Raw genomic sequence first — 17,080 nt, 5'->3', positions numbered from 1 at the left:
ACTGACACACGCATCACCTGCCAGTTCACAATAAGGGCCAACACAATGACTAAAAAAATAAACTTGACTCCAAGATTGCAGTCCCTATATAGTCCTCGAGACACAATACACCTCTGTAGCAGAGCCGTATGTTTTCAGGACTGGAATCAAGGTCAAGAGTGAAAGAGGAGGTTTTATAAATAAACAAGGGAAGTTTTACAAGGAAAAGCTTTGTAGTGGTTTGTCAATTTGGCATGTAACGACCAGAGGTTGAGGAGTAAGGAAGAGCGCCGATGGAGGCCCAGTGGTCAGCAGCGCAGTGTGGGATTCTGTTTTTTTTGGTTGGGAGCAGGGGTTAGTTTGTGTCACTGCAATCCCATCAGCCCTGCGCTGAGCCTTTAATGCAGCCCTGACGCCTTTCTGGCGCAGGGGCCACGCTGCCTCACATCTGGAGCCAATTACCCTGGAGGGGCTGTGACAGGGCCCCCACCATCCTCTACTCTCTGCTCCTCTGTCCAAAGCAGCTCACACCACTCTCACAGTTGCATTCTTCTTTTCACAACATCATGCTTTATTTGTCAGTCCTTTTCCTCTTTCTTTTTTTTAATTTGAAAACCATAACCTCCTCTACACTCAGAATCCCCCCCCCCCCCCCTAATAAGCTGATAAAGAAGAATAACAGGGTATGTTTGTGGCCGAAGGGCTTAAGAGAGCAGAGAGCACTACGTAATGTCAGAGTCTCTTGTTTGAGGCCGTGTGTGTGTGTGTGTGTGTGTGTGTGTGTGTGCACAGCCTTACCTGAGGAGAAGCTGGGGTCTTGTGACTGGACTGTAGCACGGGGGTTAGTCCTGCTGCTTGGACCCGATGACTGATGAGGGTAATTGAGTTTGTGGTAGTGCAGCAAGCGTGTTAGGGGTGTAGACTGGCCCCGTAGGATTTCTCTCACCGAGGTCACAAGCGCTGGGAATGGGTTTCACCATATCTGGACCATACTCTTGTTAGTTCCCGCCCCACAGTTTGGCACCAATGCTATGGTTCATTAGCTGCAGCTATAGGGTGTACCTGGGCAGAGAGCCAGGGGATTGAGCTGTCCTGGGTTACACAGACATAAATTGAGAGTGTAGACTGTGAAGCAAATGTGGAAACTCTACAGGTGGCTGAAATTAAGCCATATACAAAGAATCAGCCTGCTCTGAAAAAAGGAGGGGGGAGGCTTTTGGTAGCTGGCTTTGTGCTCGAGGCAATAAAATCTTGGCATTTTAAGGAGATACCTCAGAAGTGTGTGTTCATGCCTTTGTGTGTGTAAAGCATGCACATGTCTAATGTATATGTACACATGAAGCTCACAAGTCTGTGTGTTCTCAGTCTCTGGAGTCATGGAGAGCTGCAGACGTCTCCCATGGGTGCATAAATTCACGATTTGGCCGTGACAGCCTCTTCCAGAGAGAGAGAGAATGTTAGGCTGGAATGAGGGGGAAGCCATGCAGGGCAAAGAGCCACTGAGTTGGCAGACAGAAGGAGAAAAAGAGGGGGAACTGCTCGTAGAACAAAGAAAGAAAACAAATCATCCTGAGCTGTAAAAGTGCCATCTCTCGTTCTGGGGTAAAATATGAGCGAGTGGAAGAAAAATAGATTTTTAAAGTTTATCATAAGAGGGATGTGAGCAGAAAGGAAGAGGAGGGGGTGGAAGATGAGGGGGATCAATGGATTAAACAGTCTTACTCTGCCCTCTGCTGGACAGTTCAACAAAACAACATTGAGGCTTTGCTGAAAGCAGGAACACTTTTATGACCTTTCTCAAACTGTGCACAGAAATAGAACTAAAATACCCCGACTCTAACATGTATTTAAAAAAAAAAAAAAGCCATGTGAGAATACCTGAACATTTGCTCCTGCTGGTCGGGGTGATCTGCAACAAAAATTTAAAGGGGCAAAATGTTTTATTTTCAACCACCAGCTTTGAGAGTCCTGCCGCTGATTGCTGTAAGTGCACTGACACTTTTTGCACTGAATCAATCTGCTATCGGCCCGCTTTGGCATTACGACCTTCTCTTCTCAGTAAGGTCATGTCTGAGAGGCCGTTTACAAGACATCCTGGATTCAGGGGATGTGCAAGTTCTGGGACCCCAGCCCTTTATTTATAACAGCTGGACCAGAGAGATGTGGAGTCCTGACATTTGGCAGAGTGGGGTGAGAGGTCAAGTCTAACACCAATAAAGTGAAGACTTTGATCGTGGCATTTATGGATAGAGGAGGTACAGCACCCTCAGAGTGGGAGAGAGTGGTGTTTAAAGAATAAAGAAAAAGAGCACTCCTGCAGTTAGGTGAACCAGCCGGTCAAGAAAGAAAAAAGAAAAAGAAATTAAGTAGCTGAACTTTTACTTTCATTTCAGGATTTATTTTACAGCCCATTGCCTCCTGCTGGTTCACTGAGCCCAGTCAGAGGATGTCAACAAGCACAGATGTGCATGTAATAATAATTTGAATTACTGCTTTTTTGTGTGTGCTGTAAATATTGAGGAAAGTGCAGCTTTAATTCAAGAGGTTTAACAAAAATATTGCATTCCCTGTTCAGGAAATGCAGCCTTTTTATATACAGACTTTATAATTTTCAGGCACAAGTGCTATTTAAGTGCTTGCTTGACTGACAAGCACTTTCATGGCCAAGTGGAATCTGTTCTCTCATTATTCCATGACAAATTAAGCAGATAAAAATCTGTAGTTGTTAAGTGTTAACACAGATAGACAAATACATGTTTAGCACAGCAAGTGCTCTCAACATGAATGTCATGGTCCCCGTGTCTCTCTGGTTGGCCCACGCTGGCTACAGGTTTTGTTGTTGTTGTTTGTTTTTGTTTTCTTTGTCTCTCCTCCTCCTCTCTGCCTGGGCGGAGCTCGTTACGGGCTCTCGCTCTTGGCCCACGCACCTGTGTGATTGTGTCCACCTGCTGCTGATCTGGCTGATTTCCCCAGCTGCTATTTAAGGCAGTGGCACAGAGCAGCTCACCGCTGGAACGTTGAACCTCCTGAGTTCGTGCTCTCGGCATTTTCAAAAGAATGCCCTGTGTGTATTTTGCTGTGGAACTAACGTTAACTTCTGTGTGTAGATATCCCTCTTCTGGACCAAATCACGGAACCTGCCCGGGTGTGGCAGCGTGTGTGGAGTTTTGGAGCGAGTGCGGCTGAAGAGGAGTGCGTGTGTGCGGAGGAGCTGTGGCGGTGACTGTGTGGAAGAGGAAGCGTGTGTGTGGATTTCCCCCCTGCTTCTCTTCCTGGAGCCCTGGACCCCCCTCCCAACTCACTGTACATATATATATATATATATATATATATATATATATATATATATATATATATATATAGCACTGAGGTGATCCCTGTTGTAAATAAATCTCCTTTTGTTCTCTGAGAAAGAACTGTCTGCGCGTGAGTCCGTTCAGTAGCCATGACAATGAGGTCCAAAGATATAGGTAAAGGTGGCCATCATTAGTCTGAAACACCGGAATAAAACTATCAGAAAGATAGTAAAAGCTTTAGGAGCGGCCAAATCAACAGTCTGGTGCATTCTTATAAAGAATAAATGCTCCTATACGGCTCAGCATCTACCTGGAAACCACAGAAAACAACTAAAATGGATGATTACAAATGCTTTGCTTGGCTAGAAAAAGCATTCACAACATCTAACCAAGTCAATAACACTCCCATGGAGGCATGTGTATCATTGTCTACAATCATGAGAAGCCCTTGTGAATATAAATGCAGTTTATACAATGAGGTGGAAAGCACTGGCTTCCCCGAAGAGCAAGAAGGCCAGATTAGACTTTGCAAAAAAGCATCTAAACGGCCTGCACAGTTCTGAAAAAAAAAAAAAAAAAAAAAAAAAAAATATATATATATATATATATATATATATATATATATATATATGGACAGATTAAATCAAGATTAACTTGTACAATTCAAATGGGAGTATGGAGAAGAGAAACAGCTCTCCTTAACATACTGTGGCAGGAGTGTGGTCTCTGGTATGCTGCAGTGGAGGGGTGGGGACAGGTGTGTGTGCTGTGACTGATGACTCTCTCTCCCTATATAGAGTGATGGCAGAGACTGACGGGGTGTGTGTGCAGTGGAGGAGCTACAGAAGGAGCTGACTCCTTGCTCGAGTGCCTTAGTCACAGCGAACTGCTAAACAAGCGAAATAAAGAAATGCAAAACACGTCAAACACTGTGTCTGTCGGGTGCTTGCTACACATGCCGTCTGTGATGGTGGGGGCAGTGTTAGGGCATGGGTATGTATGGCTGCCAGTGGAAGCAGGTCCCACTGTGGCTGCTGATAGAAGTATCAAAATGAACTGTGAGGTGTGCTCAGATTCAGTCAAATGCTGCAAACTGACTGGACAGCAATTCATGGTGCAAATGGATAATGACCCAAAGCATACTGCAGAAGCACCCAAGAGTTTCTCATGAAATGAAAGAAGTGAGTCAATTCGGTCACATGATCTCTGGCTAATAGAGCGTGCGTTTTAGTCAACTGGAGACCAAAATACCCACAAACCAGCAGCAACTCGGTTTGGCTGACATAGCATCTCAGGAGACGAAACACAGCATTTGGTGATGGGTTCTAGACGTCATGGAGTCATGAAATATTAAAAATGATCCTTATGGAGCTTGGGATGGGGATTGGTTATATGCTGTTCAGTAGTTCTCAAAAATCATCCAAATTGTAATGGCCTGAATGTATTGAGGTATGTCTTTGTATCGTTTGGTACTTGTTTTATTAGGCCTGATATGTCAAACTGCATGTAAAAACTCTATAAATAAAGAGGGGGGAAAGAGCCTTATGTATAAAATTATGTTAGTTTGTATAATTAATTTTGAGCTTCTGAGAATGACAGGCTCTATGTAAAAAAATATCTGCAATTCTTAAACAGTCAATTAAAGCTGAAAGTCTGCACTTCAATCAGATCTTCAGTCTTTGATTTCAGATCCCCTGCGGTGGTGCACAGACGCCAAACTGCATGAAAATACGTCACTATGGCTCTAACTGGAAGCACGATACTTCCTGCTTGCTTGTTTGGTTTAAATTACATTAGATTTTTGAAATATTTCTCATCATAACGTCCAACAATACACTAAATAATAAATATCAAGTCTCGTTCCAAACTCGTCTGTTTGATTGATTTTTACTTGGTGTGTCCTGATAAAATCCATTAAGGCTCTAAATATAAAGACAAAAAGTAGAGCTTTGCATACTTACTTATGTGTCACGTCTCATGTTCGTTTCAGGGTGTTTCATTGTATTTACTGATCTTTCATGGCCATCTACTGGATGAAGAGCAAACTGCAAACATAAAACTATCAATACACTGTGTAAAAGTACATCCAGTTCTTTATTTATTAGTTATTTGCATTGTTTTTCTTTAATTTAGAAACAGATTTTTTTCATTTGTTGTATTTTTTTTTCCCACTTCTGCAGAAGTGCAAGGCTAAGCTGTTGTCGGGAGCTCTGATGCGAGGGTAGATTTTCTTTGTTGACAGCCTGTGGTCAGCTTATCTGTGCTGGTTCTGATCAGAACTAATCAAGCCTACTCTTTATGGTTTTAGCAAGCTTTAGATTAAAGTATACTTAAGCAGCTGTTACACGAGCTATGACAACTGCATGTAAAAAGTAGCCAGTCAAGTCTGACAAAGAAAAAATCTCTTTTAAATCTTTTTAAAGCCTGATAAAGCCCTTGAAGTTATAAATGAGAAACTCGGACTCTGTAGTGCACGATAAGAGCCAAAGGGGCGATATTTCATCACAGAGTGAAGGACAGATGAAGCACCACAGCACCTTACACAAACAGAGTGTTGCATCATGGTCTATATAGTACCAGACTCCATTTTTTTCTACACAAAGAACTACAATACAACCACGTGACACACCAACCCGACAATTACAGGTTGAGAGGTTTGCTGATGTGTGTGTGTGTGTGTGTGTGTGTGTGTGTGTGTGTGTGTGTGTGTGTGTGTGTGTCAAATGTTATGCGGAACTTGTGCCTCCTCCCCAGCATGCTGTCGCTTCCTATTTACTGAAAGCATTTGAAGCAGGTTCGCACCGATACTGGCTGCAGCTTTTTGCGCTCACAGTAAACGCGCTGCACAGACGGTCAGCACAAAAACTTTTAGGTCAGGATGAGCTGACACCAAGAACTGTGAACAGATTTGGTCGTTGTTGACCTGAAGTGAGCGTGAATGACTTTTTCTCCATATTGTTTTTAAAATATTATTTTTAATTTGCCTGCTGTCTTTTTAACTTAGCGCATATATAAGCTTAGTAAACATGAAGTTTAACGGGTATCTAAAGCTCCGGATCGGCGAGGCGGTGGATCTGAAACCGACTACCTTCTCCCTCCGCCACTCTGTCATCTTCAACAAGGCTCCTCCAGCCATGGACCCCTATATTGTGGTGAAGGTGGACGACTACAAAATTGGGCAGACTCACACCAAGCAGAAAACCAACATGCCCACGTACAACGAGGAGTTCTGCCTCAACGTGAACGACGGCAAACAGATCGAGCTGGCTGTTTTCCACGACACTCCAATCGGATATGATGACTTTGTGGCCAACTGCACCATTCAGTTCGAGGACCTCATCGAAACTTCCAACACAGGGGAGACTTTTGAGGGATGGGTAAGTTTTAGGGTTCCCTTGTTTTTTTGTTTAAGTGAAACTGTCATTTAATGGCTGTTTAAGTGTTATTTCTTCCATTTAAATTTAGACCATCCTTTAACCATAAACATGGGTGGATTCGTCTGTCAGGATGCCCTGGGGCACAGATGTGCAGCTGGCCACACACCACTACATACACCTCACAATATGAGAGCAGGCCTGTGGTCTCGTACTGAGAACAGTGCCTAATAATAATAATAATAATAATAATAATAATAATAATAATAATAATAAGAAGAAGAAGAAGAAGAAGAAGAAGAAGAAGAAGAAGAAGAAGAAGAAGAAGAAGAAGAAAAATAAAATGTTTTTATTATTAAAGTACACACACCTCCAAGCAGAGTTTATTGGTTCAACCCGGAGCCAAAAACGCCTCAGATCCAATGACAGTATGATGGCATTTCCTGCCATCATACATTGCCCTGGAAAATTAAATAACAGCCAGAATCAATATACCTGAAGGTCCAATACCAACAATACTTAGTATTTCCAGCATGATCACTCACATCACTTACAGCTGCCACATACCCAGACATGAACCAGTTCCTGTTTGCTGGAGCAGTAACTGACCCAAAGTTTCTGCCTGTCCCATCTCATGTAGCTTTATTGTAGTATATGTATGAGAAATAATGCAAAGGAAGAGACTTTTACAATTCTTTATAATACAGAAACTTTAGTGTCAAAAGCTCTTAAAGAAATTTATCACTGATCCACTTTTAGTTGGTAATGTGAAATGGGCCTACTGTTTACAAACCTATGGATGGCTTAATGGGAACATATACTTTTATTCTTATTTTTTGTCAGATATATATGCAATTTAAATTGCATATTCATGTTAAACAAGGCTTTAACTATGTTAAAAATGCATTATACAGACAGCTTTGAATTACTCAAAGAGTATCTCAGAAGCTAGTGTGATATTATTTTGATACATTGCCCACAATAACATTTGAATACAGTATTCTGTGTAACTGAAGGATAATTTTTTTTAAAGGGTGAAAAGCTGGAATTTTATATGCAGTACGTACACTGCGGTGTCACATTAGTGTATAACTGATTAGTTCAGTGAATTCTCAGCTGGATGTTCACCATCTTTACTAAAGCTTCTGTGCATTTTACCCTCATTCATTTGAGTAACACCCCCCAGTGTGTCTGTAATTGCATGGCAAAAAAAAAAAAGTATTGTAATTTTATTGACCCACCTGTACTGGGAATGCTAAATTTTTACTTTTGGCAACAAAAATGATACAGAGATTTCTTTATAGTCATCTTCAGGCCTACGAAGCCAAACTAAAGTCGTCTTGCTGCCAATATATATGTAAACATTTCAGTAAAACAGTGTTCTTCAGAAGTCTTACTGACACTTAATTTACTCTTGTCAGCAAATACCATGCTAGCTTTGTTAGCTTTGGTTGTTCCTGACAGCAGACCTTTCCCATGTCAGTCATGCATTGTATGCCAATTAACTGAAGCATGCACAGGAAAAAAGCTGTACATATGTTTTTTGCAGCTTGTGACTGAAAGACTTAATTGACCGAACACGAGAAAACAAACAATGCAAAGGGCATTAATATTTACAGATCAGTCACATGTTACACATGTTGTTCATGCGCTTATTCCTGGTTAGATTAAGGTTCCAAAATAAGCAAGTTAAGTTGAGATTCAAGTTTTAATCAAGAACAAACAAACCAGTGAACAAATGCAAAAATAAACAAGTGTTGCTCACAGGCACGCGGTGCTTCTCCTCAGCAGGCTTTCTCAACGCTGGCCAATCAGACAAGTGTGCTTTAAGTCAGTTTTTTTTTGTTTTGTTTTACTTTACAAGGGTAACTTTTCTGAATTTAAAGTCCCGGAATCAAAATATGGACCTTATGATGAAAAAAATCATCCTATATTTTCTAATCCTGCTTAAATTATTAATTTCTTTTATCCATACCTAAGCAATTTTAAGACAACGCTATAAGACTGATTAAAAATGTAGTTCCAGGTTGATTTATAGTAAAAAAAAAAGTTAACCTCTAAAGTCACATTCACATTAGGCGCTATTTTAACTTCACATCAGAGCTTTAATACTTTATGAACAGCGTTTTAGAGCAGGTTTAGAAGGCAAAGCCTGTTATTAAGCTCAGGGCGCTGTTCACTACACGCCTCAGTGTGTGACTAATTTTCCCTCTTTTTGTGCCTGAAAACAATAACACCATCCCATCTGCACTGAGGTCCTCCCTGCTTCTACAGGAGGAAGAGGTTTAAACAGAGTCCGAGATTTATTAACTCATTTTCAACATAAAGTGTTGGGTCAAGAACCTCTGTCATAAATGTTGCTCATACACTGCCTTAGAATTGTTATTGGCAGCAACCATGGTCACAAACCACACATGCAACTGCAGTGGGGAGGTGTTAATTTTACTTATAAGACCTGCTAACTCACAAGCAAATACAGAGAAGTACCCAGGCCTGCACGAGCTGCCTCTAGAGACATGTATTTTTATAACTTCCACACGTCTGCTCTCAGCCGTTTACAGAGTTTCACAGTTCACAAAACTTTGTCGATTGAGGCGTAAAAGAAACTTTGTCCAAAATTTTGTTGCTATAATACCATATATGCACAGTTTTCAGTGGAAAAAATGACCTCATGAAGCTTAAATTAAAGCCTTATGTGAAGTACCACAGTGGTTTCACTCTTATTTACACTGAAACACAAAAAAGTGCTTCTTGAAACTGGAGTTTCCCTGTTCAGACTTACTCTCATCCCTTCAGGACTAGAAGCCACTGCAGGTGTGAATGTAACCTGAGCATGGCCCTTACGCTGTCTCCTCACTTTCTCATTACGTCATAGCACATTAGAAACAAATGCCTCATAGAGTCCATTTAATGTGGCGGTTTTGTATCAATCAGCAATAATATGCAAATTGCAATATAATGCAATAGTGCTATAACCTTCAGTAGTTCTCTATCTCACATTTGGAAACAGCTCTGCCCTTGCACATAGCACAGAGGTTAATTATATATATATATATATATATATATATATATATATATATATATATATATATATATATATATATATATATATATATATATATATATATATATATATATATATATATATATATAATTAACCTCTGTGTGTATATATATATATATATATATATATATATATATATATATATACACACACAGAATTACTAATAAGGTAATTAACTGATTTTCATGAGCAGTGCATGTATTTATTGGCAAGAATCAGCACTTTAAAGTCCCCTGAGAGTCGCATTTGTAGAGAGAAGCATGACTTTCAAGACTGCTTTTGCACACATTTACACCAAGACCCCAGAAGTGTAGGGGAAGTGGTATGAAAGTGGAGCTTGGTCTGCAGTTTTAGAAGAAGTGGCTGGTTAGTGCAGCTGACTTTCTCACTTCAAGACACAAATTCTAAGCCGTTATCCGCTAGATCTGAACTGTGAAGGCTTTAAGGGCTTTGTTGTGCAGAAGTGCTGGGCTGGTTTGTTTCACATGAGGCGCAAGCCTCCACACGCCCACACTGCTGTTTATCAGTCTTCTCACCAGGCAGCTGATCAGCTCTCTCTCTTACTGCTAAAATAGTTAGTCTCAGTTGGCTTGTGTTCAAATACTCTTCTTTCTGTGTTGCCTTTTTTTCTCTGTCTCTTCTTTTCACACCTTCTTGTGTCCAGGAAAGAAACCTCCACAAAACTCTTCGTGTCTTTTCTTCTGGCTTTTACTGGACTCAAAGCACAGCTTAAGCAGAATTCTTCAGGAAGTTACTCAACTCCTCCATTTAACCCAAAGGCGTTCAGAGACATTTAACATGGCATTTACACACACACACAAGCCCAGCTCCTTTGACTCCCACCTGCTGACAGTACCCAGCACTACTTTGTGATATCTTTTGCTTATTATTCAGTTGTTTAGCTGCTGTTTATTTTATGTGTTTGCTCTAATCAGTCTTGATGTACTTGTGGATGTGTTCATTCAGTGGTTTTTGAGGGTTACAAGCTATGAAACTAAAAGTGGGTTAAATGTGGCCCCTCAACATTTTCCACCACTGATTATTGTGCTGCTCGCTTGGCTGAAAAAGGGACCCTACCCTCCTCCCGTTTACAAAAAAAGAAAAAGAAACTTCCCTCTCTATGATGTAGCATTCAGTGTTCTGCTTTTTAACTACAGCGTCTTGCTGTCCTTTACCTTTACCCACAGTTATGAGATTACTTTAAGGTCTGTATAAAAAATGTGCACTTGCACAGCTTGCAATGGTTCCCTTTCTAAAGTAAGTAGAAATGTCTGCATGTCCTGAAATAGATGCAAAAGTCAAACCAAAACCTTGTTATCACAGATTGAATTTTCTGTAGCACCACAGTTCTTTATGTGTTTGTATAAAGATAAACAATATGGACACCTCCTTTAATCTGCCCATCTGCCCAATTGAGCTCTGTCACTCAGTGAGAAGGAAACAAATTCTAACCTCTTAATGTATTGTTGTTTTTTATTATTATTATTATTATTATTATTATTATTATTATTATTATTTATTTATTCACTTAAACTAAGCCGCAGTCAAAAAGGCAAAGATAACATAACACAAACACACACAGAGAGGAAGTTCTCACAGTGGACAAGTCAAACCTGTCGTCTAGACTGTAGATTGAGACAGGATATGAGCGGCAACTGAAAAGAAAATTGAGGTTTCTTCACTTCTTAACTGAAATTATCTTTTTCTTTTTTCATTTTAAACTTTTACACCAAGTCATTTTTTTCAGAGCTTACTATATATTTATACTCCGTGTCATCGTCTGGTTTGCTGTCAGTATTTTCCAGGAAGGGCTTATGTGTATAAATAGAGCTTTGCTCGACCATACGGTGACATAAAAATTTCCATCCAGTGGTTTCTGCAGGAAGGAAGTATCTCTTTCTGTCTGCTCATCTCTGTCCAGCTTTAAAGAGGCCAACTTATATATGCAGATGGTGATGCTGTTAATTATGGTTAAATAGCTTGGCACCACTCTCACTGTAAGTAGCCTGACATGTAAGACCTGTCAGGCCTGCTTTGTAGTCTTTCAGTCCCATTGTCCAGATTCCTGCGACAGTATGTACACTCTGAAGAATGACACAAAAATGTCGTGGCATAGTTGTGAGTCTGGGATAGTACACCCGAAGGACTCGAGCTCTATTTTCAATGCTATTTAAATCCAAACATTCTTTGATCTAACAGCTGTTTCTAAAACTCTAATATTTTTCTATACAAGTTTTATAACATTTTGTATACGTGTGAGGTAATGTATTTTTCCTACACTTTGAAATATAAGGTAATGTTTGGACATAAATATCGCAAAAATTATGAAATATAAGAGGTAAAATTTTGAATATACTAAGAGGCATTATAAATGCAACACTGTAACATTCCTTATATTAAAATCTGATCCTGGTCCCTGCTTGCCTGTAGCAGTCGTGGGATTAGGGATAGGGTCTCGTATGACATTACTCACATAAATTCATATTATTTATTTGTATGTATGAAAAACTGTACATCAGTACAACTCTGTGTGTGTGTGTGTGTGTGTGTGTGTGTGTGTGCGTGCGTGCGTGCGCGCGCGCACACGTTTATATATACATGCATACATACACACATGTGTGTGTGTATATATATATATATCTTGCCTTGGTAAGTGAAGACAAGCAGGAAATCGGAAAAGGCACACAGCAAAGGGCTGCAGGTCGGCCTCGAGCCAGGCGGCATGTGGTTGCCTGCTTACCCGCTGAGCTAAACCGGTGCCCTAGTCTCATTATATTTTACACTCTACCTGAATTATAAGACTCTTCCATGGGTCATGGAAATGAACGGTATGCATATTCGCTGATATTTTAGGGTCTTTTTTTTTGCCATAACGTCATATTTGCTCAATCCAGCACAGAAGATGAATGTGATGTAAATAGTTACGAATTTCAAATTAAAAACTGTTCTACATGTTTTATTTTTCCGTTCGTGTAGAATACTGTTTATATTTACATACAAAATTTATACTAGTTGTGTTCTGAAATGTAATTTCTTTATTGAATTATTTAAAGTTATTTTTCTTCAAACATGACACTTTAAGGACTTCTCACTTTTTTCCCCATATTGTAACTAGCCAATACTCGGTCATTTTGATGTATCTGTGCCAAATTACACACCCTGATTCATTTTTATGTTGAGAGAGGCTCTTTAAAGGTGTTTTAAGGTATACATGTTTTGCTTCGGATTTCAAGGCAGGAAAAAAAGGCCTGAAAGCGGGTGGACGGGCTTTTTTTAAAAAAAAGAAGAAGAAGAAGAAGAGGGAAGAAGTCACAGTTTTGGTCATATTTGTTTATTATATATGACCAAAAGCATAAAAAATTCAGCCAAATCAAAGGTCACTGAGCAAAAATCTTCTAAAAATGTGGTGATCTGAGATTGAACAATCTAAGTGTATATAAATGGCTGATTTGTTATTTGTGTAATATTAGTAAGCTAGTTTGGTTAAGCTAGTTTGGTTTGGATATCTCTGCTTCTAGCCAGATACTTTAGAACCGTGTTTCACTGTGGCAGATGTGTGTTTCAGTTTTACTGTCTGGGTGTAGTGAAATCATTTCGTGTCATGTCTTTGAATCTGCAGATGGACTTGGAACCAGAGGGCAAGGTGTATGTTCACATCACACTCACCGGATCTTTTGTAGATGGTATGTATGCAACGCACAGTCTAGTTGTTCTCCTCGTGCCTACATGTCAACACCCTCCAAGAGCAACATAACAACAATGCCAGCTATTTAAACAATTCCACTGTGTTACCTTCACCTTTATTCTACTGTGAAACTCCACTTGCCCTTATGAATAATGATTATCTGACTCATTAAATACCAATGTCTGTCAATGCAAAGGCTCTGATAGGTGCGTGCGCATGCACGTGAATGTGAAAAATGTTTGCCTTTTTTAGATGTCGACATCAAGGCGCTAACTTAAGTACAAACTCTTTCACCAATGAGACAAGGCCATTTAAATGAGATGAGTGGGAAGTGATGGTGCAGGACTGTTAAAGCAGAAGTTGATTAAAAACAACACTGGGCTACATTCTCTGTTGTTCCTGTCAGTTTTCTCATGTAGGTCTAAAAAAGGTTCTCCTAATGTTCTTCCTCTCATGTTCTTCCCTTGTGGACATAATCCACGTCCAAAACAGCTGAATCAAAAGCTTTCGCATCATTAATGCAATTGACCTCAAGGAGGATGCAGATAGCCACAAAACATCCAGTTCTACATATCAAGATGATATTTTGTGATAGGGTAGGTCAGTGTGGTTGAAATCTTTTTTTTTTTACACTGAGACTGTACATCATTGGCAAATCTATGCCACCTCACACAAGTTCCCAATTAATTAATTCTCAGAAACAAGAGCCTACAGTCAAGAAAACACAGGAAAAGCAAACAGAAATGCTTAAAGTTGTGTGAAAACAAAGTGCACCTTTACTGCTTCCAAAGAAATGACTAGGGTAGCAGCCAAGTGCCGCTCATTAAATTGACTTGATTAACTGATCACCAGCAAGTATGACCAGCTTTATAAAAGCAGATTTTTTTGGAAGTTTGCTTCTGTGGAGTATTCAGGTGTGTGCTGAAATAATGCCAAAATCCTTCCAGGAGTGGACAGCTCAGCAAAATTCACCCCGACTGTCCAATGCTCAGAAAAACTGCAAAAAACCCCCAGAAATACATCTCAGACTTTACAGACCTCAGTCAGCATGTTAAGTGTTAAAGTTTATAACAGCAAAGTTAGAAAAAGACTGAACAAGAATGATGTGTTTGGAAGGAATGCCAGGTGAAAGTCTCTTCCCTCTAACAAAGAGTATAGCAGCTCATCTTAGGTTTACAAAGGGGCATCTGAGCAAACCAGGAGACTTCAGGAACTATGTCCTTTGGACAGACAAGACCAAAGTGGAGATGTGTGGATATAATGTACAGTAGAGCTGTGCAAGGCCGAACAACTTAGCAGCAAAACACAATCTGTCAGCACAAACACCTCACAACAACTATCTAGCACATTGGAGGAGTGATGATTTTGGCTTGTTTTGCAACTATGGGAACCTGGGCAATCTGCAGTTACTGATTCAACCCCGAACTCCTTTGTAAACTATTTTATTTGAAAAAGTGGGTGAATGGTTAGGTTTAGGACGTTATGATTAACCTAACCAGCAAATCTACAACAGAATGGCTGAAAAAAGAAAAGAATTAAGGAGCTGCAATGGCCCAATTGAATTCCAGACTTCAACCTGATTGAAATGTTGTGCCAGGACCATGAGAGCTGTGCATGAACAAATACCCACAAACCTCAGTGATCTGAAGCATTGCTCCACAGAGTCTCTTTCTTGATGTATAGATATATATTCAATGACAAGACCGTAACAGAGTAGCCAAGAGCACAATGAATAGCAACAAACACCACATCAAATGCATAAATCTAAATTAAGATGTTGTGTATTTTCAAGAAATACCTGTCGCCCGTGGAGCGCACTACCACCTGAAGCAAAATATATGTTGGACTAAATATGTGTAGTGTGTATATTGGGCTTTGCAGTATATGTAGAGGCTCTTAGTCTGAAATGAACGCCCCCTTTTCATACAATAACCACACTACATCTATGTGTTGTTTGCAGGGGTGGGGTGTGGGCTCAGCAAAAAGGTTTCCGTAATGCATGTGTAATGCTTGTGTGGTTTTGCAGATTTCTTTACTGACTTTCATTACTTAGGTCTAAACACACAGTTACAGTGTAGATGTTCACAACATAAATTACAATATGACAACTCTAGACTCTTTGTCTCTTTTATTCTGCCTTCCTTTCAAAGTCTTGTTTGATCTTTGACAGATGACTGAATTAATTTATTTAATAAAAATAAAATATATTGTGAATCATGCTAGGGTTATGTGATATGGGAAAGAAGTCATGTTTTAATAGTGTCAGGAGTTTTTATTTTTAGTTATGGAAAATTCTCTGTTAGACTTTTTTTTTGTGTAGGCAGTGTCTGTCTGTTACGTTGGCTTAAATGGTTACAAATAAGTAATATCAGACTGTTGTTTTGTATTCTAAAAATCATTCAGAAATGCCAGACATTTATTTGTTCCAGCTTATCAGGTTGATAATTCAGGGCTTGGTTCTTTTTGTTTTTGTTTTTTTTGCTTGTTGGTTGTCTGTCTTACTTTTGTTCTGCTGGTTGGGCAAAACTAATATATCATAGATGCCATCTTGCAGTTCATGGAAACAACGATGGCAATTTTTTACGTCATTTGTGAGACAGTTCATCAGTTGATTGAAAGATAAGAGGATTGACAATAATTCATCCTAAAAATAAAAAAGTTGTTTTTTTACAGTCCCTGGGAGTAGTCCTAGAACTGTGAGAGATAACAGTGTCTGCTTTTAAATGCTAATCGTTCCACCTTTTTCTTGCTTGTCCATACACTGTAGTGGGTGTGTAGAGGACATTTTTATGTGAGAGTGGCTCCCTGCGGTGCCCAGAAATATCCTGATGAAAGCTGTCAAAATGAACCAAAGAAGTAACCCAGACACCCCCTCGCTAAAATCACACAACCACACAGACTGTAATGCAGCACCATCACATGTAACTGTCAGATACAGTTAAATAATACGTCATCAAACTTCAAATCTAAAAGAACCAGAAAAACCTGTTGAATTAATGCAAAACAGTGATGTTGAGCTGAAATATCCTCAGAGTTGAGCAGAAACACAGATTTTAATAATTCATATTTCACATTCAAGTATAAATAAAGACTTTATATCCACTTTAAAGAAATCCCATAATGTGATAAATCCATTCTAAGAGTTCACGCACTTCTTCTGTGCTTTTTATGTTACAAACTTATGTTCTTGTCTTGTTGCCAGATGAGGCCGTAGTGAAGAATTTCAAGCAGTTTACAAGGAAGCGGCAGGGAGCCGTGAGGCGAAGGATACACCAGGTTAATGGGCACAAGTTTATGTCCACTTTCCTCCGTCAGCCCACCTTCTGTTTTCACTGCAAAGAGTTCATCTGGTGAGAAAGTCACGCATGGGTGATTCAGTGCTGGCAGCGCATCTCTGTGTAGAATGTAAACTGGATCTAAATGTGTTCTCTTTTATGTTAATAGGGGTGTTTTTGGAAAGCAGGGTTACCAGTGTCAAGGTAAGCAGAACTTATTTTTCTCTTTCTGCCTTTTACCACAGTTGCCTAAACACACCTGTGTTTGTTATGAGTCCGCCATTGACTCATTGTCTTGTCTTTGTTTTTCAGTGTGTACCTGTGTGGTGCACAAACGATGCCACCAGCAGGTCGTCACTGTCTGTCCACGCATGAAGAAAACAGCAAAAGAACAGGTAACGACACAT

At 39.8% G+C, this 17,080-nt stretch overlaps 1 protein-coding gene across 1 annotated transcript in view; it reads left to right on the top strand.

Annotated features, from left to right (window-relative positions):
- Positions 1–6,049: 6,049 nt before the first annotated feature.
- The window catches only part of prkcha (protein kinase C, eta, a), a 28,632-nt gene continuing 17,601 nt past the window's right edge, over positions 6,050–17,080 (top strand). The window contains exons 1-5 of the mRNA XM_004540553.3: positions 6,050–6,652; positions 13,333–13,396; positions 16,601–16,748; positions 16,843–16,877; positions 16,986–17,068. Coding sequence (XP_004540610.1) covers positions 6,302–6,652; positions 13,333–13,396; positions 16,601–16,748; positions 16,843–16,877; positions 16,986–17,068 — 681 coding nt within the window. The 5' untranslated portion in view covers positions 6,050–6,301. The remainder of the gene's footprint in view (positions 6,653–13,332; positions 13,397–16,600; positions 16,749–16,842; positions 16,878–16,985; positions 17,069–17,080) is intronic.

Source organism: Maylandia zebra, linkage group LG19 (assembly GCF_041146795.1).
Source record: "Maylandia zebra isolate NMK-2024a linkage group LG19, Mzebra_GT3a, whole genome shotgun sequence".
NCBI lineage: Eukaryota > Metazoa > Chordata > Actinopteri > Cichliformes > Cichlidae > Maylandia > Maylandia zebra.
This window is presented reverse-complemented; position numbering and strand designations above follow the sequence as displayed.